Genomic DNA, 25,702 nt, shown 5'->3' on the forward strand with positions numbered 1-25,702 from the left:
AACTGTTGTTCTGCCTTTATCTGCTGGGAGGATTGTGATATCTTTATTTTTTGCTAATGTTTTCATAGCTTTGGCTTCCTGTTTTGTGATGTTACTGGGTGGTGGTTTGGCCGTTTTCAATATACCAGCTATTGTGTTTCTTAGTGCTGCTTTTTGTCCCTGATCCTGTATTTTCTCACATGCTAATTCAGTTGCCAGAATGAAATCATCGTGAGGTATATTGTTCGGTGTGACAGCGTAGTTGAGTCCTTTTGCTAATATACTGCGTTCTGCTTGTGAGAGAAGATAACAAACATCAGCGCTGGATCAGGGAGGCCATGGAGATCCGTAAGCGAAGCCCGAGGACCATCAACCGGGATGAGGGCGCATACATGCTCTCCCACACCTGGAGTGCCATCTTGCAGGGGACGAACAGACAGTAGAAGGTGTGACCGACCTGTCAAACCAGACAGTAAGGCCATGCCTTCAGAAACATCAGCTGATAAAAGATGCGTCACCAATAACATCCGGTGACACTCTGAGGAAGACGACAGTCGTACGTCGAAACATGTCAGGTAAACAAACCCAAAAACTAGATGTCTGATAAAAAAGAAAAAAAAACTAACTATATTTAATATAAGACATAATGAACGTAATCAAAATGACATGCAGGTTAGACTAATTGGTGGCTCTAAATTGACCGTAGGTGTGAATGTGAGTGTGAATGGTTGTCTGTGTCTATGTGTCAGCCCTGTGATGACCTGGCGACTTGTCCAGGGTGTACCCCGCCTCTCGCCCGTAGTCAGCTGGGATAGGCTCCAGCTTGCCTGCGACCCTGTAGAAGGATAAAGCGGCTAGAGATAATGAGATGAGATGAGATGAGATATTTAATATAAGACATAATGAACGTAATCAAAATGACATGCAGGTTAGACTAATTGGTGGCTCTAAATTGACCGTAGGTGTGAATGTGAGCGTGAATGGTTGTTTGTGTCTCTATGTTTCAGCCCTGCGATGACCTGGCGACTTGTTCAGGATGTACCCCGCCTCTCACCCATAGTCAGCTGGGATAGGCTCCAGCTTGCCTGCAACCCTGCATAGGATAAGCGGTTACAGATAATGGATGGATGGATGTTTTCCTTTATTAGTAGTATGCATGAGACTTATCAGTATGGGAAGTACAAACAACTACAATCATTCTAAATCTTACAATGTTGCACATTAATTATTCATCATAAACTGGTCAGTAAGAGTGGGAATGTTTCACAATGAAGAGATTATCTTGATGTAGGCACCAGTGGCGGCTGGTAGTCTTTCAAACAGGGGAGGCTGGTCGGTTACAATATTTCCAGATTTTAAAAGAAAAAACACATCAATTTTGCCCATACTCTTGCCTCTGATCTGGCTGATTGTTGGCAGGGTCACAAACTGTGAAATAACAGGTTCTTTTGGCCCATTAGCCTACTGTCCAATATACATGATGGTGGTGTTGGGGGGGGGGGGGATATTTTAACATTTTATATTTTAAAATTGTGGCATGTTGTTTAAAAATTGACCTTGGCTGTGTTTTTGTTTAAAAATGTTTTCCAAATTGTAGCGGTGTTTAATTCATATCCAGAAAAATATATATTCCAATATAATATACTCAGCATAAACATTTTAAATAGATTCTATATTTTTGGTCCATCCATGACATATTACTAAAGTAGCCTATTTACTGTTGTTGATGTGGGTCACTTGCTGTTAGCCAATTCACTTTCTCGTACCAGGAGAGCTGAAAGGAACGAGTATTATTCCCTACCTTTGTCACCAAGTCAATTTGAGGCGTTGGTCTACCCTGCTCTTTAATTTTAATTTTTTCCTCGAAAGGAAGACTGGCAAATGGCTTCGCCAAAATTAAATCAGCAATGCTTGGCATCCGTGCGCAGCTTTCTTGCTAGCTGACTAGCCCCCTCAAGTTCAAGTTCAGTCACTCAAATAAACGAAATTTCTGGAACTAAGATAGCAAACTTGACAACACTATATTTACACTTTATTTACAATGAAAATATATGCAAACTAAAAAAGCTGGTAGAAACCGTATGTAATGAATTAAATCGAAATGTAAGCTGATCTCTTACAATACACCACAGCACTTGCGAATCCGCATGGGACTGAACTGATGTTGCCAGATACTGCTGACGTTATCCAGCCCAAAATATGTTCAAAACCCACCAAAATGCACTTAAAACCGCCCAATTGGAAACCGCCCAATCTGGCAACACTGTACCGCTGCCTGTCTATAGTTGAAATGAGCTGTCAATCAATGAAAATATCCGGCCACTTTCACCAATCACCAGTCTCCTCACGGAAACTGCCATGTCCCTCCCATGTGAGGCTCGGAGTCCGTGGGCGGGCATTTTCGCAGTATTTGTCCAATAACCGTCTTGCATTTTGAGATTGAAAAGTGCATAGCTCCCAAATGCCGTTGAAGTCCACTGAGGCTGGGAGTCCGTGAGACTCCGTGGGCGGGCGTTTTCGCAGTATTTGTCCAATAATCATCTTGCATTTTGAGATTGACAAGCACGTAGCTCCCAATCCACTGAGGCTGGGCTGCATCGTGCTGTCACGAGGGGGAAAAACTCACGCACACATTAGGCGAACTGGGGAAAGTTTTATAATGGAATGATTTCGCACTGTAGTTGGGTTGAGCACATATATTTCTATGATTCTGGATCTGAAATAGCAATGTTATAAGGTCGGCTATAACAAAAGCCTAGCACAATTCATCCTACACGATGTTCGTCATTTTTAGAGGAGGCTGAGCCTCCCTCGTTGTCTTAGAGCAATCGCCCGTGGTAGGCACCTGAACCACCATATATCCTGATCTGCTGGTTACATTACACTTGGCTAGCTACCTCTGAAAGACTGTCCATTATGTTTGGCTCACTAGCAAGTCATTTTTAAGTAGAATAGAATTAGATATGTGCCTCCTTCATTCACTATGAATTTACTATGTACCGCTCACCAACACGGTAATTAAAAAAATATCTATCTGATGACATTACCAAAGATATTCCCATTCATGTTAAATACTATATGGTCTAAAATGTAAAGGACGACTGTTCTTTTTGTAAGAATGTAGGTTAGACATATTTAGGAAATCCACTGAAACGTTGCCGTCAACTGTCTTGGTTAGGGGTCGAGCTGAGGGATGTAGTGCCAGGGGTGTAAGGGGAATAATGTCCTGTGATGCCACCCCAGAAACAACAGATTGATAATCAGTTTGAATTTTGCAGAACAATTGCTATTCATTTATGATTCATTTTTCATTAATCAAACAATAACACCAGCAACTTGTTCATAAATGAGTCTTTTTGCTTTTCATTTTAATATGTCCACAAAAAGAAAAGGTAATAGTGTTGGAGGGGATGCCATAAAACATGCATGCACCTGTGGCAGTGATGGTCAAGAAGAAATCATGGTTGCTGGATTGAACTGACTCTTCAACCAAATCATAGTTTAAAACCTGACCAACTGATTGCATTGTCCCAAACTGTGACCAAATATAAACTAAATAATGGTCTATATCAGCACAATGTTTGGGCGATAATAATAATAATAATAATAATAATAATAATAATAATAATAATAATAATAACTTATATAGTGCCTTCTCACACCCAAGGTTGTGTAATATGAATCTGAGATTATTAGGGGTACACACTCACCAAAACTGGACACTTGAAGACTGGAAAAAGACCAGGTGATTTTTTTCCTCTAATCTTCAGCTGCCATCTTCAGCTTCAACTGTGCCCACGATAGCCTCAGATTCTTGCTCTTGGCTGACAGGAGTGGATCCTGATGTGGTCTTCTGCTATTGTAGACCATCCACTCCAAGGTTTGATGTTCTGTGCATACTGAGATGCTTTTTTGCTCACCACGATTGTAAAGAGTGATTATATCAGTTACTACTATATATCTTTCCTGGTAGCTCAAACCAATCTGGCCATTTTCCTCTGAACTCTTTTATGAACAAGGTGTTTCCATCCACAGAACTATCGCTCACTTAATCTTCTTTGGTTTTCGCACCATTCTGTGTAAACTCTAGAGACTGTTAGTCTGCTGCTAGTTTGTTTATACTGCTTATTTCATGTTTCATGTTTACCTGCTATACCTCAAGTGCTCTTGACTGTTTGGTTATTTGAACCAATTTGTGTGTGTGTGTGTGTGTGTGTGTGTGTGTGTGTGTGTGTGTGTGTGTGTGTGTGTGTTTAGTCTACGTCTAGTTCATATCTAGAGTTTATATTGTCTGTCTGAGTGTTTAGTCTGTGTGTAGTTCTTGTTTACACTGTTTATATTGTCTGAGTGTTTAGTCTATGTCTTGTTCTTATCTAGTGTTTATACTGTTTATTTATACTGTTTATATTGTTTGAGTGTTTAGTCTATGTCTAGTTCCTATCTACACTGTAAAAAAAAAATCCGTTGTTTTTACGGAAAAATACTGGCAGCTGTGGTTGCTAGAATAATCCTGTTAAAAATACAGTGAAATGTAAACAACATTACAGAATAACTTGTACATTTCACTGGGATTCTATGTACAATTAATGATAACTAAATGTAAATTTTACAGGTATTCAATGTACAATAATCAATACATAACTGTTAATTTTACGGATATTCATTGTACAATAAATAATGATTACATGAACATTTCACTGGGATTCAATGTAAAATGATGGTTACAAGCAATGATCTACTAGATAGATATTTTATTTGATTTAGAGTTTTACGAAATGTGCTGGAGAGCCTCTACTGACATTTTTTTAATTTTTTTAACAGGGCAATGATGTAATTTTAACTATCACATTCTGTTTTAGTATTAACGTTTGTCTGTGTTTAAACTACAACAATTTGTAAATTCTACAAAAAAATATGATCAATTCAACATATTCTTACTGTTAAATTAACAGTGGTATTTGGTTAGGAGTTTTACAGTATATTGATGTAAATTACACACTGCTTCATTGTTTTTGTATGTACAGTTTTTTATGTCCCCTCCTAGAACTGCCACCTTATTGTGGTGGAGGGGTTTGTGTGCCTGAATGATCCTAGGAGCTATGTTGTCGGGGGCATTATGCCCCTGTCAGGGTTTCCCAAGGCAGACAGGTCCTAGGTGACAGGCCAGACCAAGAGCAGTTCACCAAAACCCTTATGGAGAAACCATCAAGGACCGTGACGTCGCCCGGTATGGCGCAGCCGGGGCCCCACCCTGGAGCCAGGCCTGGGGTTGGGGCTCGTATGCAAGCACTTGGTGGCCAGGCCTTTGCCCATGGGGCCCGGCCGGGCTCAGCCCGAAGAGGTGACGTGGGCCTGACCTCCTGTGGGTTCACCACCCACAGAGGTAGCAGTAGGGGACGGGTGCAGTGTGGATTGGGTGGCAGTCGAAGGCAGGGGCCTCGACGACCTGATCCCCGGACACAGCGGCTAGCTGTTGGGACATGGAATGTCACTTCACTGGGGGGAAAGAGCCTGAGCTTGTGCGGGAGGTTGAGAGGTACCGGCTAGAGATAGTCGGGCTCACCTCCATGCACAGCTTGGGCTCTGGAACCCAGCTCCTCGAGAGGGGTTGGACTCTCCACTTCTCTGGAGTCGCCCATGGTGAGTGGCGGCGGGCTGGTGTGGGCTTGCTTATAGCTCCCCAGCTCAGCCGCCATGTGTTGGAGTTTACACCAGTGAACGAGAGGGTCGCCTCTCTGTGCCTTCGGATTGGGGAGAGGGCTCTTGCTGTTGTTTGTGCCTACGGGCCAAATAGCAGTATAGAGTATCCGGCCTTCTTGGAGTCCCTGGGAGAGGTACTGAAGGGTGCTCAGACTGGGGACTCCATTGTGTTACTGGGGGACTTCAATGCTCACGTGGGCGACGACAGTGACACCTGGAGGGGCGTGGTTGGGAGGAACGGCCTCCCCGATCTGAACCCGAGTGGTGTTTTGTTATTGGACTTCTGTGCTAGTCACGGTTTGTCCATAACGAACACCATGTTTGAGCATAGGGGTGTCCATAAGTGCACGTGGCACCAGGACACCTTAGGTTGGAGGTCGATGATAGACTTTGTTGTGGTTTCATCTGATCTCCGGCCCTATGTCTTGGACACTCGGGTGAAGAGAGGGGCTGAGCTGTCAACTGATCACCACCTGGTGGTGAGTTGGATCCGCTGGTGGAGGAGGAAGCTGGACAGACCTGGCAGGCCCAAACGTATGGTGAGGGTCTGTTGGGAACGTCTGGCCGAGCACTCTGTTGGGGAGGTCTTTAACTCCCACCTCCGGGAGAGCTTTTCCCAGCTTCCGAGGGAGGCAGGGGACATTGAGTCTGAGTGGACCATGTTCTCTCCCTCCATTGTGGACGCAGCTGTTCAGAGCTGTGGCCGCAAGGTCTCTGGTGCCTGTCGTGGCGGCAATCCCCAAACCCGGTGGTGGACACCGGAAGTAAGGGATGCTGTCAAGCTGAAGAAGGAGTCCTATCGGGCCATGTTGACCTCTGGGACCCCTGAGGCAGCTGACGGGTATCGGCAGGCCAGGTGTGCTGCAGCTCGGGCAGTTGCGGAGGCAAAAACTCGGAACTGGGAGGAGTTCGGGGAGGCCATGGAGGACTATCGGTCGGCCTCGAAGAAATTCTGGCAAACCATCCGGCGCCTCAGGAGGGGGAAGCAGTACTCTGCCAACACTGTTTACAGTGCGGGTGGGGAGCTGTTGACCTCGACTGGGGACATTGTCGGGCGGTGGAAGGAATACTTTGAGGATCTCCTCAATCCCACCATCATGTCTTCCATTGAGGAGACTGAGGCTGATGACTCAGAGGTGGACTCGTCCATTACCCAAGCCGAAGTCACTGAGGTGGTTTGCAAGCTCCTCGGTGGCAAGGCACCGGGGGTGGATGAGATCCGCCCTGAGTATCTCAAGTCTCTGGATGTTGTGGGGCTGTCTTGGTTGACACGCCTCTGCAACATCGCGTGGCAGTCGGGGACAGTGCCTCTGGAGTGGCAGACTGGGGTGGTGGTCCCTCTTTTTAAGAAAGGGGACCGGAGAGTGTGCTCCAATTATAGGGGAATCACACTTCTCAGCCTCCCGGGGAAAGTTTACTCTAGGGTACTGGAGAGGAGAATTCAACCGATAGTCGAACCTCGGATCCAGGAGGAACAATGCGGTTTTCATCCTGGTCGCGGAACACTGGACCAGCTCTATACCCTTCATAGGGTGCTCGAGGGTTCATGGGAGTTTGCCCAACCAGTCCACATGTGCTTTGTGGATCTGGAGAATGCATTCAACCGTGTCCCCCGTGGTATTCTGTGGGGGGTGCTTCGGGAGTATGGGGTTCGGGGCTCTTTGCTAAGGGCTGTCCGGTCCCTGTACGAACGGAGCAGGAGTCTGGTTCGCATTGCCGGCAGTAAGTCAGACCTGTTCCCAGTGCATGTTGGACTCCGGCAGGGCTGCCCTTTGTCACCGGTTCTGTTCATAATTTTTATGGACAGAATTTCTAGGCGCAGCCAGGGGCCGGAAGGAATCCTGTTTGGGAACCACAGGATTTCATCTCTGCTTTTTGCAGATGATGTTGTCCTGTTGGCTTCTTCAAGCCAGGGCCTCCAGCATGCACTTGGGCGGTTTGCAGTCGAGTGTGAAGCGGCTGGGATGAGAATCAGCACCTCCAAGTCCGAGGCCATGGTTCTCGACCAGAAAAGGGTGGCTTGCCCTCTCCAGGTTGGTGGAGAAGTCCTGCCTCAAGTGGAGGAGTTTAAGTATCTCGGGATCTTGTTCACGAGTGAGGGAAGGATGGAGCGTGAGATCGACAGGCGGATCGGTGCAGCCTCCGCAGTGATGCGGTCGCTTTACCGGTCCGTCGTGGTGAAGAAGGAGCTGAGCCAAAAGGCGAAGCTCTCAATTTACCGGTCGATCTATGTTCCGACTCTCACCTATGGTCATGAGCTTTGGGTAATGACCGAAAGAACAAGATCACGGATACAAGCGGCCGAAATGAGTTTCCTTCGCAGGGTGGCTGGGCGCTCCCTTAGAGATAGGGTGAGAAGCACAGTCACTCGGGAGGAGCTCGGAGTAGAGCCGCTGCTCCTCCACATCGAGAGGAACCAGCTGAGGTGGCTCGGGCATCTTTTTCGGATGCCTCCTGGACGCCTCCCTGGGGAGGTGTTCCAGGCATGTCCCCCCGGGAGGAGGCCCCGGGGAAGACCCAGGACACGCTGGAGGGACTATGTCTCTCGGCTGGCCTGCGAACGCCTCGGTGTTCTTCCCGAGGAGCTGACCGAGGTGTCTGGGGAGAGGGAAGTTTGGGCTTCCATGCTTAGACTGCTGCCTCCGCGACCCGGTCCCGGATAAAGCGGAAGAAGACGAGACGAGACGAGACGAGTTTTTTATGTCATGATTTTACATAAATTCACTGTTAATTCTACGGACATTTTTACAGTGTGTTTATACTGTTTATTTTGTTGTTTGTTTGTTTGTTTGTTTATTTTTCAATTATTCTATTTTTTATTTATTGCATTGCCTGTTTGCACCATGGGTCAGAGAGGACTGATATTTCATCTGTGCTGTATGTCGAGCATGTATAGCATATTTGACAATAAAGTTGACTTGACTTGACATTTCCAGATCAGCAGTTTATGAAACACTCAAACCAGTCCATCTGGCACCAACATCCATGCCACAATCAAAGTCACAGAGATCACACATTTCCAGCATTCTGATATTTGATATGAACATTACCTGGAAGACTTGGCCTGTATCTGCATGATTTTTTGCATTGCATTGCCGCCACATGACTGGCTGACTAGATAACTGCATGAATGTGCAGGTATACAGGTGATCCTAATAAAGTGGATGGTGAGTGTTTATCATGAAAATGCATGATTCTTATAACATGATAATGATTCTCTGAGATGCTTCAGGTTATATTTCTTTTTATTCCTTCCCTTGTGGACAGAAGAAATACAGTAATCTGGAAACATCTTGATAGTTGTTGAAATGCTTCTCTGTAAGCAGGCTTACTTGGAAGTGAATTTCTTATCAGTTAACTATCAATTGCATCTCAGTCAGCAAGCAAAAATGTCAGTTCACAAGTGTCAGTTCTGCTCTTCCTTTCATCTACAGTATCTCTTTGCCTCACTGGTCAGTTAAGAGTCCAGTGACAAATTTAATGTGTTTTCTAGCCCCCCCCCCCCCCCCCCCCCCCCAAAAAAAAAAGAAAATCTGACATGTATTGTAAGGCTGCAAAACCAGGTAGACCTGCACTGCATGTGCCTAAGCGATAAAAATCTTTGATAAAGATGGCCTCAAAAAAATTCCTGGCAGAGAGAGAGAGAGGAAACTGGTGTGGTTTTGTTTGACAAACATGTTTTTTTTTCTTTAAAAAAGAAGCTAGGTTCATAGTTCCCCTGACCACACATACAAACTCCAGAGAGATTGTAATGATGACCTAAATAAGTGATTAACCAAGTGTGACCTAGAAAAAACAAACAAACCATGCACCCCTGTAATCATAACACAGCAGCGAGAATAGTATTATCACTAACCATCAGTTTGATCGTCACAGCATGCCACTAATTGGAAAATAATCCTACAGCAGTTTAATCTTCGATAATGTGGGTTGATCGTTTACTGGGCTCTGCTTTTCTTTAAAAAGTAAAGCCACAGTAATGCACAGTTAATTAATTTTTTTTCTGTTTTATCTTTTGCAGTTACGACCATCTGATATGTAGCAATAAGTGTGTTTCATCTACTTCATAATTCCTCTAATTTAGTATTTATCTTAGGTATATTTTTTCATATATATATATATATATATATATATATATATATATATATATATATATATATATAGTGCCTTGCAAAAGTATTCATACCCCTTGAACTTTTTCACATTTTTCCACCTTACAACGACAAACTTAAAAGTTTTTTATTGAGATTTTATGTGATAGACCAACACAGAGTAGCACATAATTGTGAAGTGAAACGAAAATGATAAATGGTCTTCAAAATTTTAAACAAATAAAAATCTGAAAAATGTGGTGTGCATTAGTATTCAGCCCCCTGTCCTCTGATACCTCTAAATACAATCCAGTGCAATCAATTGCCTTCAGAAGTCATCTAATTAGTTAATAGAGTCCTACTGTGTGTAATTTACTTTCAGCATAAATATACTTGTTCTGTGACGGCCTCAGTGGTTTGTTAGAGAACACTGAAGAACAAACAGCATCATGAAGACCAAAGAACTCACCAGACAGGTCAGGGATAAAGTTCTGGAGAAGTTTAAAGCAGGGTTAGGTTATAAAAAAAAATATCCCAAGCTCTGAACATCTCAAGAAGCACTGTTCAATCCATCATTCAAAAATGGAAAAACACAACTGCAAACCTACCAAGACATGGCCGTCCACCTAAACTGACAGAGCAAGCAAGGAGAGCACTGGTCAGAGAAGCAGCCAAGAGGCCCATGATCACTCTGGAGGAGCTGCAGAAATCCACAGCTCAGGTGGGAGAATCTGTGCACAGGACAACTATAAATTGTACACTCCACAAATCTGGCCTTTTTGGAAGAGTGGCAAGAAGAAAGCCATTGTTGAAAGACAGGCATAAGAAGCCATGTAGGGGACACAGCAAACATGTGGAAGAAGGTGCTTTGGTCAGATGAGACCAAAGTTGAACTTTTTGGCCCAAATGCAAAGCGCTATGTGTGGCGGAAAACTAACACTGCTCATCACCCTGCACACACCATCCCCACTGTGAAACATGGTGGTGGCAGCATCATGCTATGGGGATGCTTTTCTTCAGCAGGGACAGGGAAGCTGGTCAGAGTTGATGGGAAGATGGATGGAGCTAAATACAGGGCAATCCTGGAAGAAAACCTGTTGGAGGCTGCAAAAGACTTGAGACTGGGAAGGAGATTCACCTTCCAGCAAGACAATGACCCTAAACATACGGCCAGAGCTACAATGGAATGGTTTAGCTCAAAGAATATTCATGTGTTAGAATGGCCCAGTCAAAGTCCAGACCTAAATCCCACTGAGCATCTGTGGCAAGACTTGAAAATTGCTGTTCACAGACGCTCTCCATCCAATCTGGCTGAGCTTGAGCTATTTTGCAAAGAAGAATGGGCAAAAATTTCAGTGTCTAGATGTGCAAAGCTGGTAGAGACATACCACAAAAGACTTGCAGCTGTAATTGCAGCAAAAGGTGGCTCTACAAAGTATTGACGCAGGGGGGCTGAATACTAATGCATATCACATTTTTCAGATTTTTATATGTTTAAATTTTGAAGACCATTTATCATTTTCACTTCACAATTATGTGCTACTCTGTGTTGGTCTATCACATAAAATCTCAATAAAAAACTTCGTGGTTGTAAGGTGGAAAAATGTGAAAAAGTTCAAGGGGTATGAATACTTTTGCAAGGCACTATATATATATATATATATATATATATATATATATATATATATATATATATATATATATATATATATATATAAAATGACCATCTGATATGTGCAATAAGTGTGTTTCATCTACTTTATAATTCCTCTAATTTAGTATTTATCTTAGGTAAAGTATATATATTTTTTTACTTGTAAGACTTGATATGTCCTCTTCTGCTGCTATCCACTGTGCTGCTGCAAACAAGAAATTTCCCCTTTGTGGTATAATAAAGGTCTTCTTATCTTATCTTATCTTATCTTAAAATAGTTTTGTAATGTAAAAGAAATTTGTTAAATTACCTTACACTTATCATATTTGAATTCTGAATGAATGTAAAATGTAAAAGTCAGTATTTTTTTTTCATTTACTTGCAGGTCAAAAAATTTGTTCAATGTATGCTTGTTTGGCTTTATGATACTTAAAACTTCTTGTTTAACTCTTTCAGAGACACCTGATATAAATGAACTAGCAGGATTAAGCCATCCCTGTTTTTCAAAGATAAAAGACTATATAATATAAGATTTATTATTTTTTTGCAATCACATCAAATTATTTGCTGTGAACAAATACAGCGGTCTAATTGTGAAAGGGCAACACAGTGGTGTAGTGGTTAGCACTGTCGCCTCACAGCAAGAAGGTTCTGGGTTCGAGCCCAGTGGCCGATGAGAGCCTTTCTGTGTGGAGTTTGCATATTTTCCCCGTGTCTGTGTGGGTTTCCTCCGGGTGCTCCGGTTTCCCCCAAAGACATGCAGGTGAGGCTAATTGGTGAGTCTAAATTGACCGTAGGTGTGAATGGTTGTGTGTCTCTATGTGTCAGCCCTGCGATGATCTGGCGACTTGTCCAGGGTGTACCCTGCCTCTCACCCACAGTCAGCTGGGATAGGCTCCAGCTCGCCCATGACTCTGCACAGGATAAGCGGCTACAGATAATGTATGGATGATTATGACAGGTATCACAATAGAATTTTGCTCCACATTACTGTTATTATGCCTTTGATGAGACCTTGTGTTATAATGCATTGTTCAACCTTAATCGTTTCGTTGTTGAGCAATTGATGAATATTAAATTTTAGCCCTAATTGAACAACCCACCATCACTGCGTATCACTGTTAGGTGCATGGAAAATGTCACTGAACTCCTCATTCCAAATGCAATGCATTGAATCCCTCCTCCATATAGTGGACTTTACCTCAACCTTCATGCCCATTTCACTGATTCTCTCTCTCTCTCTCTCTCTCTCTCTCTCTTTCTTTCTGCCAACTATATCAATAAATTGCCCAACATCAGAAGGCACAGAAGAACAACTAAAAAATGATATGCATCTCCTGCTGCTCCCATGGCAGCCATGTTGACTTTTCTGCAGATTTTCTTTGATCCCGTGACGCTTTGATTCACTTTTCATTCGCTCTTTTAGCTAAACATATCATTGGAATTTTACTCTTTGTCCTGACAGGTCTTGTCTTTCCTCGACACAAACACCCCTTCCCAAAGGAGGATCGTATAACATAGCTGGTGTGGAATTGAGCATTTCTTAAAGAGTTCTCCTGGTTCTTTGAGTCTGCCTTTCCTTTTCACTCTATGTCTTTCCCAGTCTTGAATGGACAAGGCATTTCAGCTTTAAAAACTGTATTTCAAGATGATAACATGTTGATTGGACAAAATGGATGCCAAGATTTTACCCAATGATTTAAAAAAAAAATACATTCATGATTTTAGTAGTGCATGTAATTGACATATTATTAATGTATAATATCATTAAATCATTGATTATCCATAATTGATATCTTAGTCAACTAGTCATTAAGCACCTTGAGACTCATGACAAAAACCTGTTCATTAAACTTTAGCTACTTTTAAGTTAGAGATTAAATATTTCACAATCAGTAATTGAGTACATCATTAACATATTTAATTTAGCCATAGTTATAGATTGATAGATTAATTAGCTAATGATTAGCTGAGTAATGCTGTGGCTTAGTAATTCGGACTCTGGATTAATGATTGAAAGGGTACATTTTGAATCTCAGCACAACCAACCTGCTACCACTGGGACCCTGAGCCAAACTCTGACTACTCAAACTAATATTACTCCGTATTAATCACACTGAATTAAAGTGATCCAGCAAAAGAATAATAAATGTATAAGAATCCATCCATCCATTATCTGTAGCTGCTTATCCTGTCCAGGGTCGCAGGCAAGCTGGAGCCTATCCCAGCTGACTATGGGCAAGAGACAGGGTACACCCTGGACAAGTTGCCAGGTCGTTGCAGGGCTTATAAAAATACATGTAGATGTAAATTCTAAGAGCAAGCCAAATAATAATAAACTAAATAAATTAAAACAGTTAATAATGAATCTGATAAATAAGAAATTGGTCATTTGAAGCGAAAGCTTAGTGAATAAATGGTTCTCATATCATCTCATCTCATTATCTCTAGCCGCTTTATCCTTCTACAGGGTCACAGGCAAGCTGGAGCCTATCCCAGCTGACTACGGGCGAAAGGCAGGGTACACCCTGGACAAGTCGCCAGGTCATCACAGGGCCGACACATAGACACAGACAACCATTCACACTCACATTCACACCTACGGTCAATTTAGAGTCACCAGTTAACCTAACCTGCATGTCTTTGGACTGTGGGGGAAACCGGAGCACCCGGAGGAAACCCACGCGGACACGGGGAGAACATGCAAACTCCACACAGAAAGGCCCTCGCCGGCCCCGGGGCTCGAACCCAGGACCTTCTTGCTGTGAGGCGACAGCGCTAACCACTACACCACCGTGCCGCCGTTCTCATATCAATAATGAGTTATACAACACATAATTAAATGTATTACCCTGGATTCAAACCTTTTTAACAACTGACATGTGTCTGTAAATAAAAAGAGCATGTAAAAAGAATGCTGACATAAGACTGATATTGTATTCGATCAGTTTGGTTTGTTGCAGGGTTGTCAGTGTCTGCAACTGTCTGATAGTAATTCAGATAAATGTTTGAGCAGATGTGAGTTCCAGTTATATTGCATACTCTTGTACTAAAACACAGCCATAACTTTTGTTTCTGAGAAACACATTGGTCTGGATCTTTGGAAAAGGATATATCTGCACTTACAGTGGTGCTTGAAAGTTTGTGAACCCTTTAGAATTTTCTGTATTTCTGCATAAAGATGACCTAAAACATCATCAGATTTTCACACAAGTCCTAAAAGTAGATAAAGAGAACCCAGTTAAACAAATGAGACCAAAATATTATACTTGGCCATTTATTTATTGAGGAAAATGCTCCAATATTACATATTTGTGAGTGGCAAAAGTATGTGAACATTTGCCTTCAGTATCTGGTGTGACCCCCTTGTGCAGCAATAACTGCAACTAAACGTTTCCAGTAACTGTTGATCAGTCCTGCACACCGGCTTGGATGAATTTTAGCCCATTCCTATGTACAGAACAGCTTCAACTCTGGGATGTTGGTGGGTTTCCTCACATGAACTGCTCGCTTCAGGTCCTCCCACAACATTTTGATTGAATTAAGGTCAGGACTTTGACTTGGCCATTCCAAAACATTAACTTTATTCTTCTTTAACCATTCTTTGGTAGAACGACTTGTGTGCTTAGGGTCATTGTCTTGCTGCATGACCCACCTTCTCTTGAGATTCAGTTCATGGACAGATGTCCTGACATTTTTCCTTTAGAATTCGCTGGTATAATTCAGAATTCATTCTTCCATCAATGATGGCAAGCCGTCCTGGCCCAGATGCAGCAAAACAGGCCCAAACCATGATACTACCACCCAGTTAAACAAATGAGCCAAAAATATTATACTTCGTCATTTATTTATTGAGGAAAATGATCCAATATTACATATCTGTGAATGGCAAAAGTATGTGAACCTCTAGGATTAGCAGTTAATTTGAAGGTGAAATTAGAGTCAGGTGTTTTAATCTATGGGATGACAATCAGGTGTGAGTGGGCACCCTGTTTTATTTAAAGAACAGGGATCTATCAAAGTCTGATCTTCACAACACATGTTTGTGGAAGTGTATCATGGCACGAACAAAGGAGATTTCTGAGGACCTCAGAAAAACGTTGTTGATGCTCATCAGGCTGGAAAAGGTTACAAAACCATCTCTAAAGAGTTTGGACTCCACCAATCCGCAGTCAGACAGATTGTGTACAAATGGAGGAAATTCAAGACCATTGTTACCCTCCCCAGGAGTGGTCGATCAACAAAGATCACGCCAAGAGCAAGGCGTGTAATAGTCGGTGAGGTTACAAAGGACCCCAGGGTAACTTCTACACAACTCAAGGCCTCTCTCACATTGGCTAATGTTAATGTTCATGAGTCCACCATCAGGAGAACACTGAACAACAATGGTGTGCATGGCAGGGTTGCAAGGAGAAAGCCACTGCTCTCCAAAAAGAACATTGCTGCTTGTCTGCAGTTTGCTAAAGATCACACGGAGAAGCCAGAAGGCTATTGGAAAAATGTTTTGTGGATGGATGAGAGCAAAATAGAACTTTTTGGTTTAAATTAGAAGCATTATGTTTGGAGAAAGGAAAACACTGCATTCCAGCATAAGAACCTTATCTCATCTGTGAAACATGGTGGTGGTAGTATCATGGTTTGGGCCTGTTTTGCTGCATCTGGGCCAGGACGGCTTGCCATCATTGATGGAAGAATGAATTCTGAATTATACCAGCGAATTCTAAAGGAAAATGTCAGGACATCTGTCCATGAACTGAATCTCAAGAGAAGGTGGGTCATGCAGCAAGACAATGACCCTAAGCACACAAGTCGTTCTACCAAAGAATGGTTAAAGAAGAATAAAGTTAATGTTTTGGAATGGCCAAGTCAAAGTCCTGACCTTAATTCAATCAAAATGCTGTGGGAGGACCTGAAGCGAGCAGTTCATGTGAGGAAACCCACCAACATCCCAGAGTTGAAGCTGTTCTGTACATAGGAATGGGCTAAAATTCATCCAAGCCGGTGTGCAGGACTGATCAACAGTTACTGGAAATGTTTAGTTGCAGTTATTGCTGCACAAGGGGGTCACACCAGATACTGAAGACAAATGTTCACATACTTTTGCCACTCACAAATATGTAATATTGGAGCATTTTCCTCAATAAATAAATGGCCAAGTATAATATTTTGGTCTCATTTGTTTAACTGGGTTCTCTTTATCTACTTTTAGGACTTGTGTGAAAATCTGATGATGTTTTAGGTCATATTTATTCAGAAATATAGAAAATTCTAAAGAGTTTGCAAACTTTCAAGCACCGCTGTATGTTGCGGCAATCAATGGCATACAGTACAGTAGCAGAGTAGTATTGCAATACTCCAGTAATGTAGCAGTACAGTAATAGTAGCATTTAGTGAAATTATTTAGCAAGTGTGAAAAATTAAAATGAAATGATATATATTACCATCTTGTATAATCTCATATTATTGTGTATATGTATACCTCATAGACCTCTGATGATTTCTCATGACAGCATTCATCATGTTGACACATTTCATAATCCAACATCCTATTAACCACATGACTGATCTTCGTGAATGACACTACAGTACGGTTTGATCTAATATCATGAATGTTTCATTCCATGCGGTTATAATGAGTCACATAGCCACAAAATACCCAGCTGTATTTCTCAGTATTATATACAGGAAAAAAAAAAATCACTAGAGCATGTGTGTGTGTGTGTGTGTGTGTGTGTATGTGTGTATGAAGCCATAACCACACAACACAGGAAATGGGCTTAACAGTGTAGTAGTGAACTTAAACTTTTTATTTTTTTAAACCCATGATGTGCTAGTTTGTGAAAAGATCAGCAAACATTTTAGTGAAAGTTTCAGTAATTGAAAACCTCAGTCTTTGCAGTAGGACATGGAGAGAGAGGTGCACAATAATGGCTTCCAGCTCCAGATCTGGAACTGCTTAGTTGTAGTTGACAAGCCTCGATTAGCAGGATGTACCATTGCATAGACATGCTGCACCACTAAACCAAAATCAGCCTTTCTATTTTGGGGGAGAAAAGAATGTTTCCAATGCTCTCAGTAGCTTTCTTCTAGTGAATAATAGAAAAAAAGCCCCGCAGAGGCAGGATTCATTTCTTTTTCTTTCCCCGTCAACATTTCTTAGATGGTAAAAAAGATAAAGAGTGGTGTAACTTTATGTTTCTGATATTAGCACTTTCAGAAATGACACTCAGAAAAGAACAGTCATGACACAAATCTTTTTTAAAAATAAATAAATAAATAAACCCTTTTCTGAAGCACAGTTTCCATATCTCTGCTAGTAAACTCAATTTCCCATAGCGTATTTCTATATTTCTGATATTCACATGAGAATCCTGATTGATTTTTCAATGCCCACATCACTGTCTTGTGGTGAACAGCTATGACTTTTACATGATACAGTATGAGCCAGAAATTAAAAAAACAAAACAAACTTTACTCTGAAAGCAGAGTATTCTGTAGTTAAATATTTGATGGATTAAGCTGTTGAGACAGATGAGTATTGTTCTGGGAACTCAAGATGAGCAATCAGATACAGAGTAAGTAAAGGTCAGCATAATAATTAGTACAGAGGAAGTACAAAGGTAGTTCCCCATATCAAAGGATGTAGCTTTAAACGACCAAATAAAAACTTTATGTTAGCACTTAAGTAAGTAAGTAAGTAAGTAAGTAAGTAAGTAAGTAAGTAAGTAAGTAAGTAAGTAACTAACTAACTAACTAACTAACTAACTAACTAACTAACTAACTACTGTTTACCAAAGTGTGTTTCCTGGTGAGAAAGTAAGTTGTTTTTAATTTCTTATATCTACCAGATAATTCTATAGATAGAATAGTTAAGTGATAAAATCACTTTTAATATCTATCATATGGAGTAATTTATCATATGTCCCACTTTATATTAATGTTAAAAGGAGGTATTGATTTTTGGCATTATTACATTCAATTTTTTCTTTAAAAGGTTTTCTTAAGGGTTCTTTGGATAGTTAAATATTATTAAATGTTGTTTCCTTCTCAGGGGAAAAAGGTTCTTTGACAATATAACCTTCATTTGTAGGGTTCAACATAGAACCCTTGAGGGACAAATTGAAGAGCCCTTAATAGAGCTAGATTTAATCTACATTTTTTTAAAAAGAGTATGGACATGAAAATGAAGTTGGTAGATTTTTCTACTTATAGGTATAAAAGTTAGCTTGCTGCTGCTAATATAGACAAGCATTACGATCTTCAGAGTATCATGTCCATTACAATTAATCAAGCCTGTTAATTTTGTCTACTTTCTGGACCATGATTTATAATATCTGCTGAATTACACAGAAATTTCTCAGACTGGTTTGTATTTAACTCCTTAATTGCAGGTTTATTATCTATCAACCCATTAAATAATCATTAATATATGTCCCAAATATATAATATATAAAGCAACTGCAAGATTTGTTTGTTTGTTTGTTAATTATATAGACATGAGTGTTTTATTGGGAAATACACCACTTGTATTTTTCATATGAACTACATCCAGAACATTGAGTAACATATTTTCCAATATCTTCACTCATGAGGAAATCAATGAACTGTTTTGATAAATTTGGGTACTTTTTTGTTTGTGAATATGTCTATATAATAAAAAGAAAATCACATGTTGGCTTGAAGATATGAAGTTTATCTTCTCATGTTGAAAAACTTGTATTTTTCATACAAAATACATAGCAGATCTGAGTGACATATTTAAATAATATTGGCTGGCTTTTTTCATGGTCTATCAGATATATGTATAATAATAACATTATTATTATACATACACACTCTCTTCATATCAGCATTCTCGAAGGCCAACACGAGCTTACCTGCAACTCGGTGCTGTTAGCATGGCAGTCCAGTTACCTTCTAGCTAGTGTAGTGTTAGCGCAGGCTAATGCTAGCACAGTCAAGCTGATTATTATTATTATTATTATTATTATTATTATTATTATTATTTTCCCTGTGTAATTTACTTAGTTACTTTTAAAATCAACATTGGCAACTACACACAATGGAGTGACCTGGCAGCCAAAATTCTCTCAAAATCTTCTGCTTTTAACGAAGCAAACCTCGTAGCCATGTTTGTTTACAAACTGTTAGTCACTCACTAGTGCGGAAGTTTTACATCTCCGATGTGTCTCTCTTCCAGTTTTTCAATGTCTGTTGATATGTTTTTCTCTTGTAAATATGCATGAAGAATATGTAATTAAGTTTTGGTAGCCTTTCGGGTGTTCAGCACGTCTTTAGTTTCAGTTTTTAGTTCATTTATTTAGTGCTTAATCCTAGCAGTAGCACTGGATTAGTCTCATTTTCTCTCTTTCCCAGACAACAAAGAAATGATTGTGTGCATGCTCAGCAGAAAACTTTTGTCATTGGATCTTTGCATGAGCATCAATGTGTGACATTGTGTTGTCTTGACAATGTGCAATATTGCAACAATACTGCATGCTCATTCTCCACTGGGGAGAGTGGTGTAATACGTGGAGGATAAGCGATATGATAACAATATTGCATGCCATCAATAAACCCACTAGAAGAGAAAAGAACATATGTTTTTATTCCATGGAAAAAGTGGCCCGTGTGTATAATAATTCCTGATATTTCACTCTGATGATGTCACTCCCAGCGTTTTCCTGCTGACTTGACATGCGTTGTCAAAATGGTGAACTGGTTCAAAATTAAAATTCTTTCGATTAACTTGGATACTGGGCGGCACGGTGGTGTAGTGGTTAGCGCTGTCGTCTCACAGCAAAAAGGCCCGGGTTCGAGCCCCGTGGCCGGCGAGGGCCTTTCTGTGTGGAGTTTGCATGTTCTCCCCGTGTCCGCGTGGGTTTCCTCCGGGTGCTCCGGTTTCCCCCAAAGACATGCAGGTTAGGTTAACTGGGGACTCTAAATTGACCGTAGGTGTGAATGTGAGTGTGAATGGTTGTCTGTGTCTATGTGTCGGCCCTGTGATGACCTGGCGACTTGTACAGGGTGTACCCCGCCTTTCGCCTGTAGTCAGCTGGGATAGGCTCCAGCTTGTCTGCGACCCTGTAGAACAGGATAAAGCGGCTAGAGATAATGAGATGAACTTGGATACTTTCTTTTGTGGATGTGTCTATATAATAAAAAGACCATTACATGGTGGTGCAAAGAAATGAAATTTATCTTCTGGTGTTGAAAAATATTTCACTCGTTCGCTTCGCTCACTCATGAAATTTACATTCACTGCTCACTTTGCTCACTTGTGAAATATATATTCACTGCTCAAAGATAAACTTTATATCTTCATGCCACCATGTAATATCCTCTATATATGCTCATGTTGGGAACTTTATTAATTTATATTTTTTCCTTTATTAGTAGTATGCATGAGACTTATCAGTATGGGAAGTACAAACAACTACAATCATTCTAAATCTTACAATGTTGCACATTAATTATTCATCATAAACTGGTCAGTAAGAGTGGGAATGTTTCACAATAAAGAGATTATCTTGATGTAGGCACCTGAACCACCATATATCCTGAGCTGCTGGTTACATTACACTTGGCTAGCTACCTCTGAAAGACTGGCCATTATGTTTGGCTCACTAGCAAGTCATTTTTAAGTAGAATAGAATTAGGTATGTGCCTCCTTCATTCACCATGAATTTACTATGTACCGCTCACCAACACGGCAATAAAAAAAATAATAAATCTGATGACATATTACCAAAGATATTCCCATTCATGTTAAATACTATATGGTCTAAAATGTAAAGGACGACTGTTCTTTTGGTAAGAATGTAGGTTAGACATGTTTAGGAAATCCCCCATTGAAACCGCTCTTGTCTGTGATGACCACACTGCTGCATGGCCTGAACTTTTCTCTGAATTAGTGTATTTTTGGTTACTATGCTTACATTGTGGCAGCTTCAGGCTTTACATATGATCAGATTATTGATTACTTTTTTAATATCAGTGGAAAAACATCCGTGATAATCACCATTCAAAAAACTCACACAGGTTTTGATTTAGAAAAAAAAAAATCACTACTCTGAGAAAAATAATTTAAAATGTCAGACAAAAAGAGAACTTATTGTGTCAAAACCCTTATGTGAAATTTATAGACTGCTGTATCTTGGCCAAATTTACCCAGTTGAAGTGAAGATCTTACAGCAGAGCATGAGGAGGAGGAAGTGAGTGTGGTTAAGTGGTAAAGACTATATAGTCTCACTGCATTTCTTACTTCATGAGAGAGTGAGCGCATCCATTGATGAAGACCGGTGATGAAGTGCTGTACTTACAGTGTGCTGCTAATCTTGTCTGTTGTGCTCTGCGCTCAATCCAGGGTCAAATGTTCTTCAGTGGGTAAGTGGCTTTAGTTTGTTGTTGTTGTTTTCCTGAAATTATCATTTTTCATCCCATTAAAAATGACCAAAATTTAGTGCCAGCTTGATAAGGACTGTAAAGACAAATATGTATGAATAAACTGTAATGGTGTAAATTAATATATTAATTGGAGCTTAATAATGATAATATGATCATGATAATATTAAGAGGTTATAATAATAATAATAATAATAATAATAATAATAATAAGGGGTTGCAGGGTCGCAGGCAAGCTGGAGCCTATCCCAGCTGGCTACGGGCGAAAGGCGGGGTACACCCTGGACAAGTCGCCAGGTCGACCCTGTAGAACAGGATAAAGCGGCTACAGATAATGAGATGAGATGAGATAATAAGGGGTTGTTATAATAAAACTAATACTTGATCAATTCAAATTAATAAATTCAAACTATTAAACTTTTATAATTAAACAAACTAATTATTCATGAAGCATATGACATTCTCATACATGGCATTTGCACTCCCCAACATAAAATGCTACAGGCTCAGATTTACATGGGGTTTGGATAGGGCATATCTATGAAGGCACACATTACCACAGAGACATGACTTTACCTGAGAGCCTCACAATGGTAAGTGCGTCATGGCAAGTATGCTAACACTGATTAAGGAGCCACATCAAAAGTCACTGCAGCATAACGTGTCACCCACGGTAGCTCATAAATCCTGTGCAGGAAGAATAAAAAAAAACACTTACCACAATATGATGGAATATGTTAAATTGTAAAATGTATGTTGTCTCTCTCTCTCTCTCTCTCTCTCTCTCTCTCTCTTTTTATCTATTTAGACACTTTTAATATGATGATTAACAACACAACAAATAGCATAAATTTGTCCTGGGAGAGGCCAGATCAAAATAAAAGTAAGCTGTGTTACAAGACCCATGTGCAGTACAGGAGCCACTGTGACACTTCCTGGAAGGTACTGCACATCTGAATTCACTGGAACAATCCTGTAATATATAACCACCTGTTTTAATTTATAACCATATTGACTAAGCATTTAAGAACAGAAATCTTGGGGGGGGGGGGGGGGGGGACAGATGCTTTGGTTCTTAAAAAAACCAAGGATTTTATTTAATCTGAATGTACCTTCTTGTGTTTATTCATATTCTTTACAGAATTATTCTGAGATTCCAGGCTTCTCCTTTGAGCTGCCTGCTCCAGATATGAAGAAGAATTATGCTTTCAGACTAAGGATGAGGCTAGAATGTACCCAAAAGAGCTGGGGAGAATGGAGTCCAGTAAAGAACTGGGGAAGTGACACACATAAAGGTATGTCTACTTTTTGGAATCCATGACTTCTAGTTCTGGACAAATATGTTCACTAGAATAGATTTGCTACTGTATGCCTTGTTCTACTGGATATGTATTTTTTGACACACACATACCCCTCCCCCTCTCTTTTTTTTATTTGAAGCACCCTGCATAACAAAGACCTCATCATTTACTGTAAAGGATTATCTGTTGATAACGATGCTACCACTGACAGGTTTCATGCTTGTCTATGCATTAACACATGACCGGTGAGTCTCACAGACTTTTTCAAAATAGTTGTATAGAAGTTCAGAGTAGCTCAAAAGAGCAAGGCTTTCTCTTAATCTCTTTCCACAAAGGGTAAGAAGACTTGTCCTTCCTATAATTCCAGATCCAAAGCATACCCAAGAGAGAATTTTAAACATTGAACAGATTCAGGTAAGGTCAGTTAAGTAAAATCAGTCTCACCTACCAACATAACATAACATAACATAACATAACATAACATAACATAACATAACATAACATAACATAACATAACATAACATAACGGTTTAGATTGCTTTTCTCTTTCTCTTGAAAGTGGTGGAGCAACTTTGCACAAACTTGTGAAGACTGCAAGATATCAGAAATAAAGATCTGTGACAGGGAGGAGGAGAAGACTGATATCACTCTCATCAAGAGTGATCTTGATGAACAACCCCCTCACACTCATCCTACTCATGCGGTTCCTGGAAAGCAAGGTTTTCAGCTTGCCACAAATAACAGCATGTACTGCATTTACTCTTCAGATACATCTGAGGACAACATTGTTGCACAGTGTACAGCTATCAGACCAGGCTACATCATTATTTAAACACTGACTTTGCTTAATTAAGCATGGATGAAGGAGAGAAAGAGTGAACAAATGTGCCACGATGCTACTGTGCAATTGTCTTAAGTTTGTCTACCTATTAAATACTTTATAGATATGTTTGTACATAAACCTGCATATTTCATGACTGATCTACCAGGCTGCCAAACCTTTTTTTTTTCTTTTAACCCAAACACTTTTATTCTTTACCAGTGAGTATTTAAACAAACCCAAGCCAGTGAGTTGTCTTGTGCCCGTGTGCAATATTACAGCTGGGCAAAAGAGGGCACTCTTACTATTCTGACGAGTTTGAAGATGGTTGAGGTGTATCAAAGGCAGCGAGGAACACACTCATCATCATCACAGCTCACCCTAAAAGGAGGATATAGGTTAATTTGAATGCTGATTTAAAAGATTAATGTAGCTGCCTGCATAATAGATGTGTAGTTTTAGTGTGATGGCATCAAAAAGCCAGGGCAGGAAGGATCTGCTTCTGCAGTGTGCTCCTTGCCTTGACTGATGAGGAAGGAGAGCAGGAAAGTAAACACGAGCAGGACAGGATATTCAAAGACTCATTAAGAGACACATATAATGTTAATGACTCCGGTTTGTGTTTAAGCCTTCACAGGTTGACCCATGTTTATATCGCATGTTGTCAGTTTAGTATTTCTCTTCATGCACACAGAGCAGACATGGTGCAGGCAAGATGATTGGTTCCACTATTTGTGTCTTTAATTATGAGATTTACATCTCATAGCATTTACAGATCTATCTTTGGTTAAGAAATGTTTTGGTGATTTTAATGCAACTCATGAGAATTTTCTGAATGCTACATCGCATGGTGAATAAACCTTTCATGAAGTGTGCATCTTGCTATATTTGACACAACAAAGAGCTTCCCTGTCACATTCAAACATTAACTTTTTTTTTTTACACTAGCATTTACTCCAAGAGTAAATGTGACCACTTTCACTGGCAGGTTTTTTAGGTAGAGTGAGAACCAAAGGAATCTGATTACAATGAAAAGCCTTGTGAAGACATCTGCACAAAAGAGGAGCTCTTTCTGAAGCTGCACAGAGCAATACACTCATATTCCAGAGCAACAGCTTTCTAAAGCTGCCTTATATTACATGCTATTTTATACTATTATATCAGTATCATTATATCATAAAGATAATTGTTACAAGACATTTTATAAAATTGTAAAAGGTGATATGGAAATGCTCTGTGAGGACAGTGGAAGAGATCATGCAGCGTAAAAGGTGTTTCATAGAAAGAAAAGGTGTGTGTGTGTGTGTGTGTGTGTTTTAAGCAGCAGACTACACAACTCATGCTTAGGTCATCTCCATACAGGCTGTGTTTCATAATCATGTAAACTGGCTCATTTAACCACAGTGTTAACCACAATGTCTAATAGCTTCTCATTATATTTATCATAGCTTGAATACTGTTTCTCCTGACAAACTTGCGACTAACTGTAATTAAGCTTTTGAACTCCTCAAAACCACAGCGCTTCTGGAGAAAAAAAATCTTTTTTTTTTTCAAATCATGTTTCGTCTTTTTCTTCGAACCAAGTGCTCCATGGTGTAAACTCTCTTTGATGCACAAACCTACAGCCTCGGGGTGGATGTGATTGAGCCGAGCTGAGCCAGAGAGGCTGTGCAGTGTTCCACTGTAAGCACCTGAGCACTAACCGAGGGGGGCATGCAAACTGTGACCACAAAATTCTTGTGAAAACAAAGAA

General features: G+C 40.5%; 1 protein-coding gene across 1 annotated transcript; it reads left to right on the forward strand.

Moving 5' to 3' along the window:
• The first annotated feature begins 21,492 nt into the window (after positions 1-21,492).
• Positions 21,493-24,669, forward strand: crlf2 (cytokine receptor like factor 2). The gene is made up of 6 exons (XM_060928760.1): positions 21,493-21,810; positions 22,637-22,770; positions 22,970-23,123; positions 23,269-23,374; positions 23,465-23,543; positions 23,689-24,669. Exons 1-6 carry the CDS (start codon positions 21,729-21,731, stop codon positions 23,959-23,961), a joined length of 828 nt encoding a protein of 275 aa, XP_060784743.1. The 5' UTR covers positions 21,493-21,728; the 3' UTR covers positions 23,962-24,669.
• The last annotated feature ends 1,033 nt before the right edge of the window (positions 24,670-25,702 follow it).

This window comes from Neoarius graeffei, chromosome 9 (genome assembly GCF_027579695.1).
Source record: "Neoarius graeffei isolate fNeoGra1 chromosome 9, fNeoGra1.pri, whole genome shotgun sequence".
Classification (NCBI taxonomy): domain Eukaryota; kingdom Metazoa; phylum Chordata; class Actinopteri; order Siluriformes; family Ariidae; genus Neoarius; species Neoarius graeffei.

What these genes read in the sequence shown, in the direction of transcription:
- crlf2 (XM_060928760.1), top strand. Translation starts at nt 21,729, where the DNA reads ATGAAGTGCTGTACTTACAGTGTGCTGCTAATCTTGTCTGTTGTGCTC. An exon ending in GGGAAGTGACACACATAAAG is followed by an intron (nt 23,124 to 23,268) that starts GTATGTCTACTT and finishes TTTTATTTGAAG; the next exon opens with CACCCTGCATAACAAAGACC. An exon ending in TATGCATTAACACATGACCG is followed by an intron (nt 23,375 to 23,464) that starts GTGAGTCTCACA and finishes CTTTCCACAAAG; the next exon opens with GGTAAGAAGACTTGTCCTTC.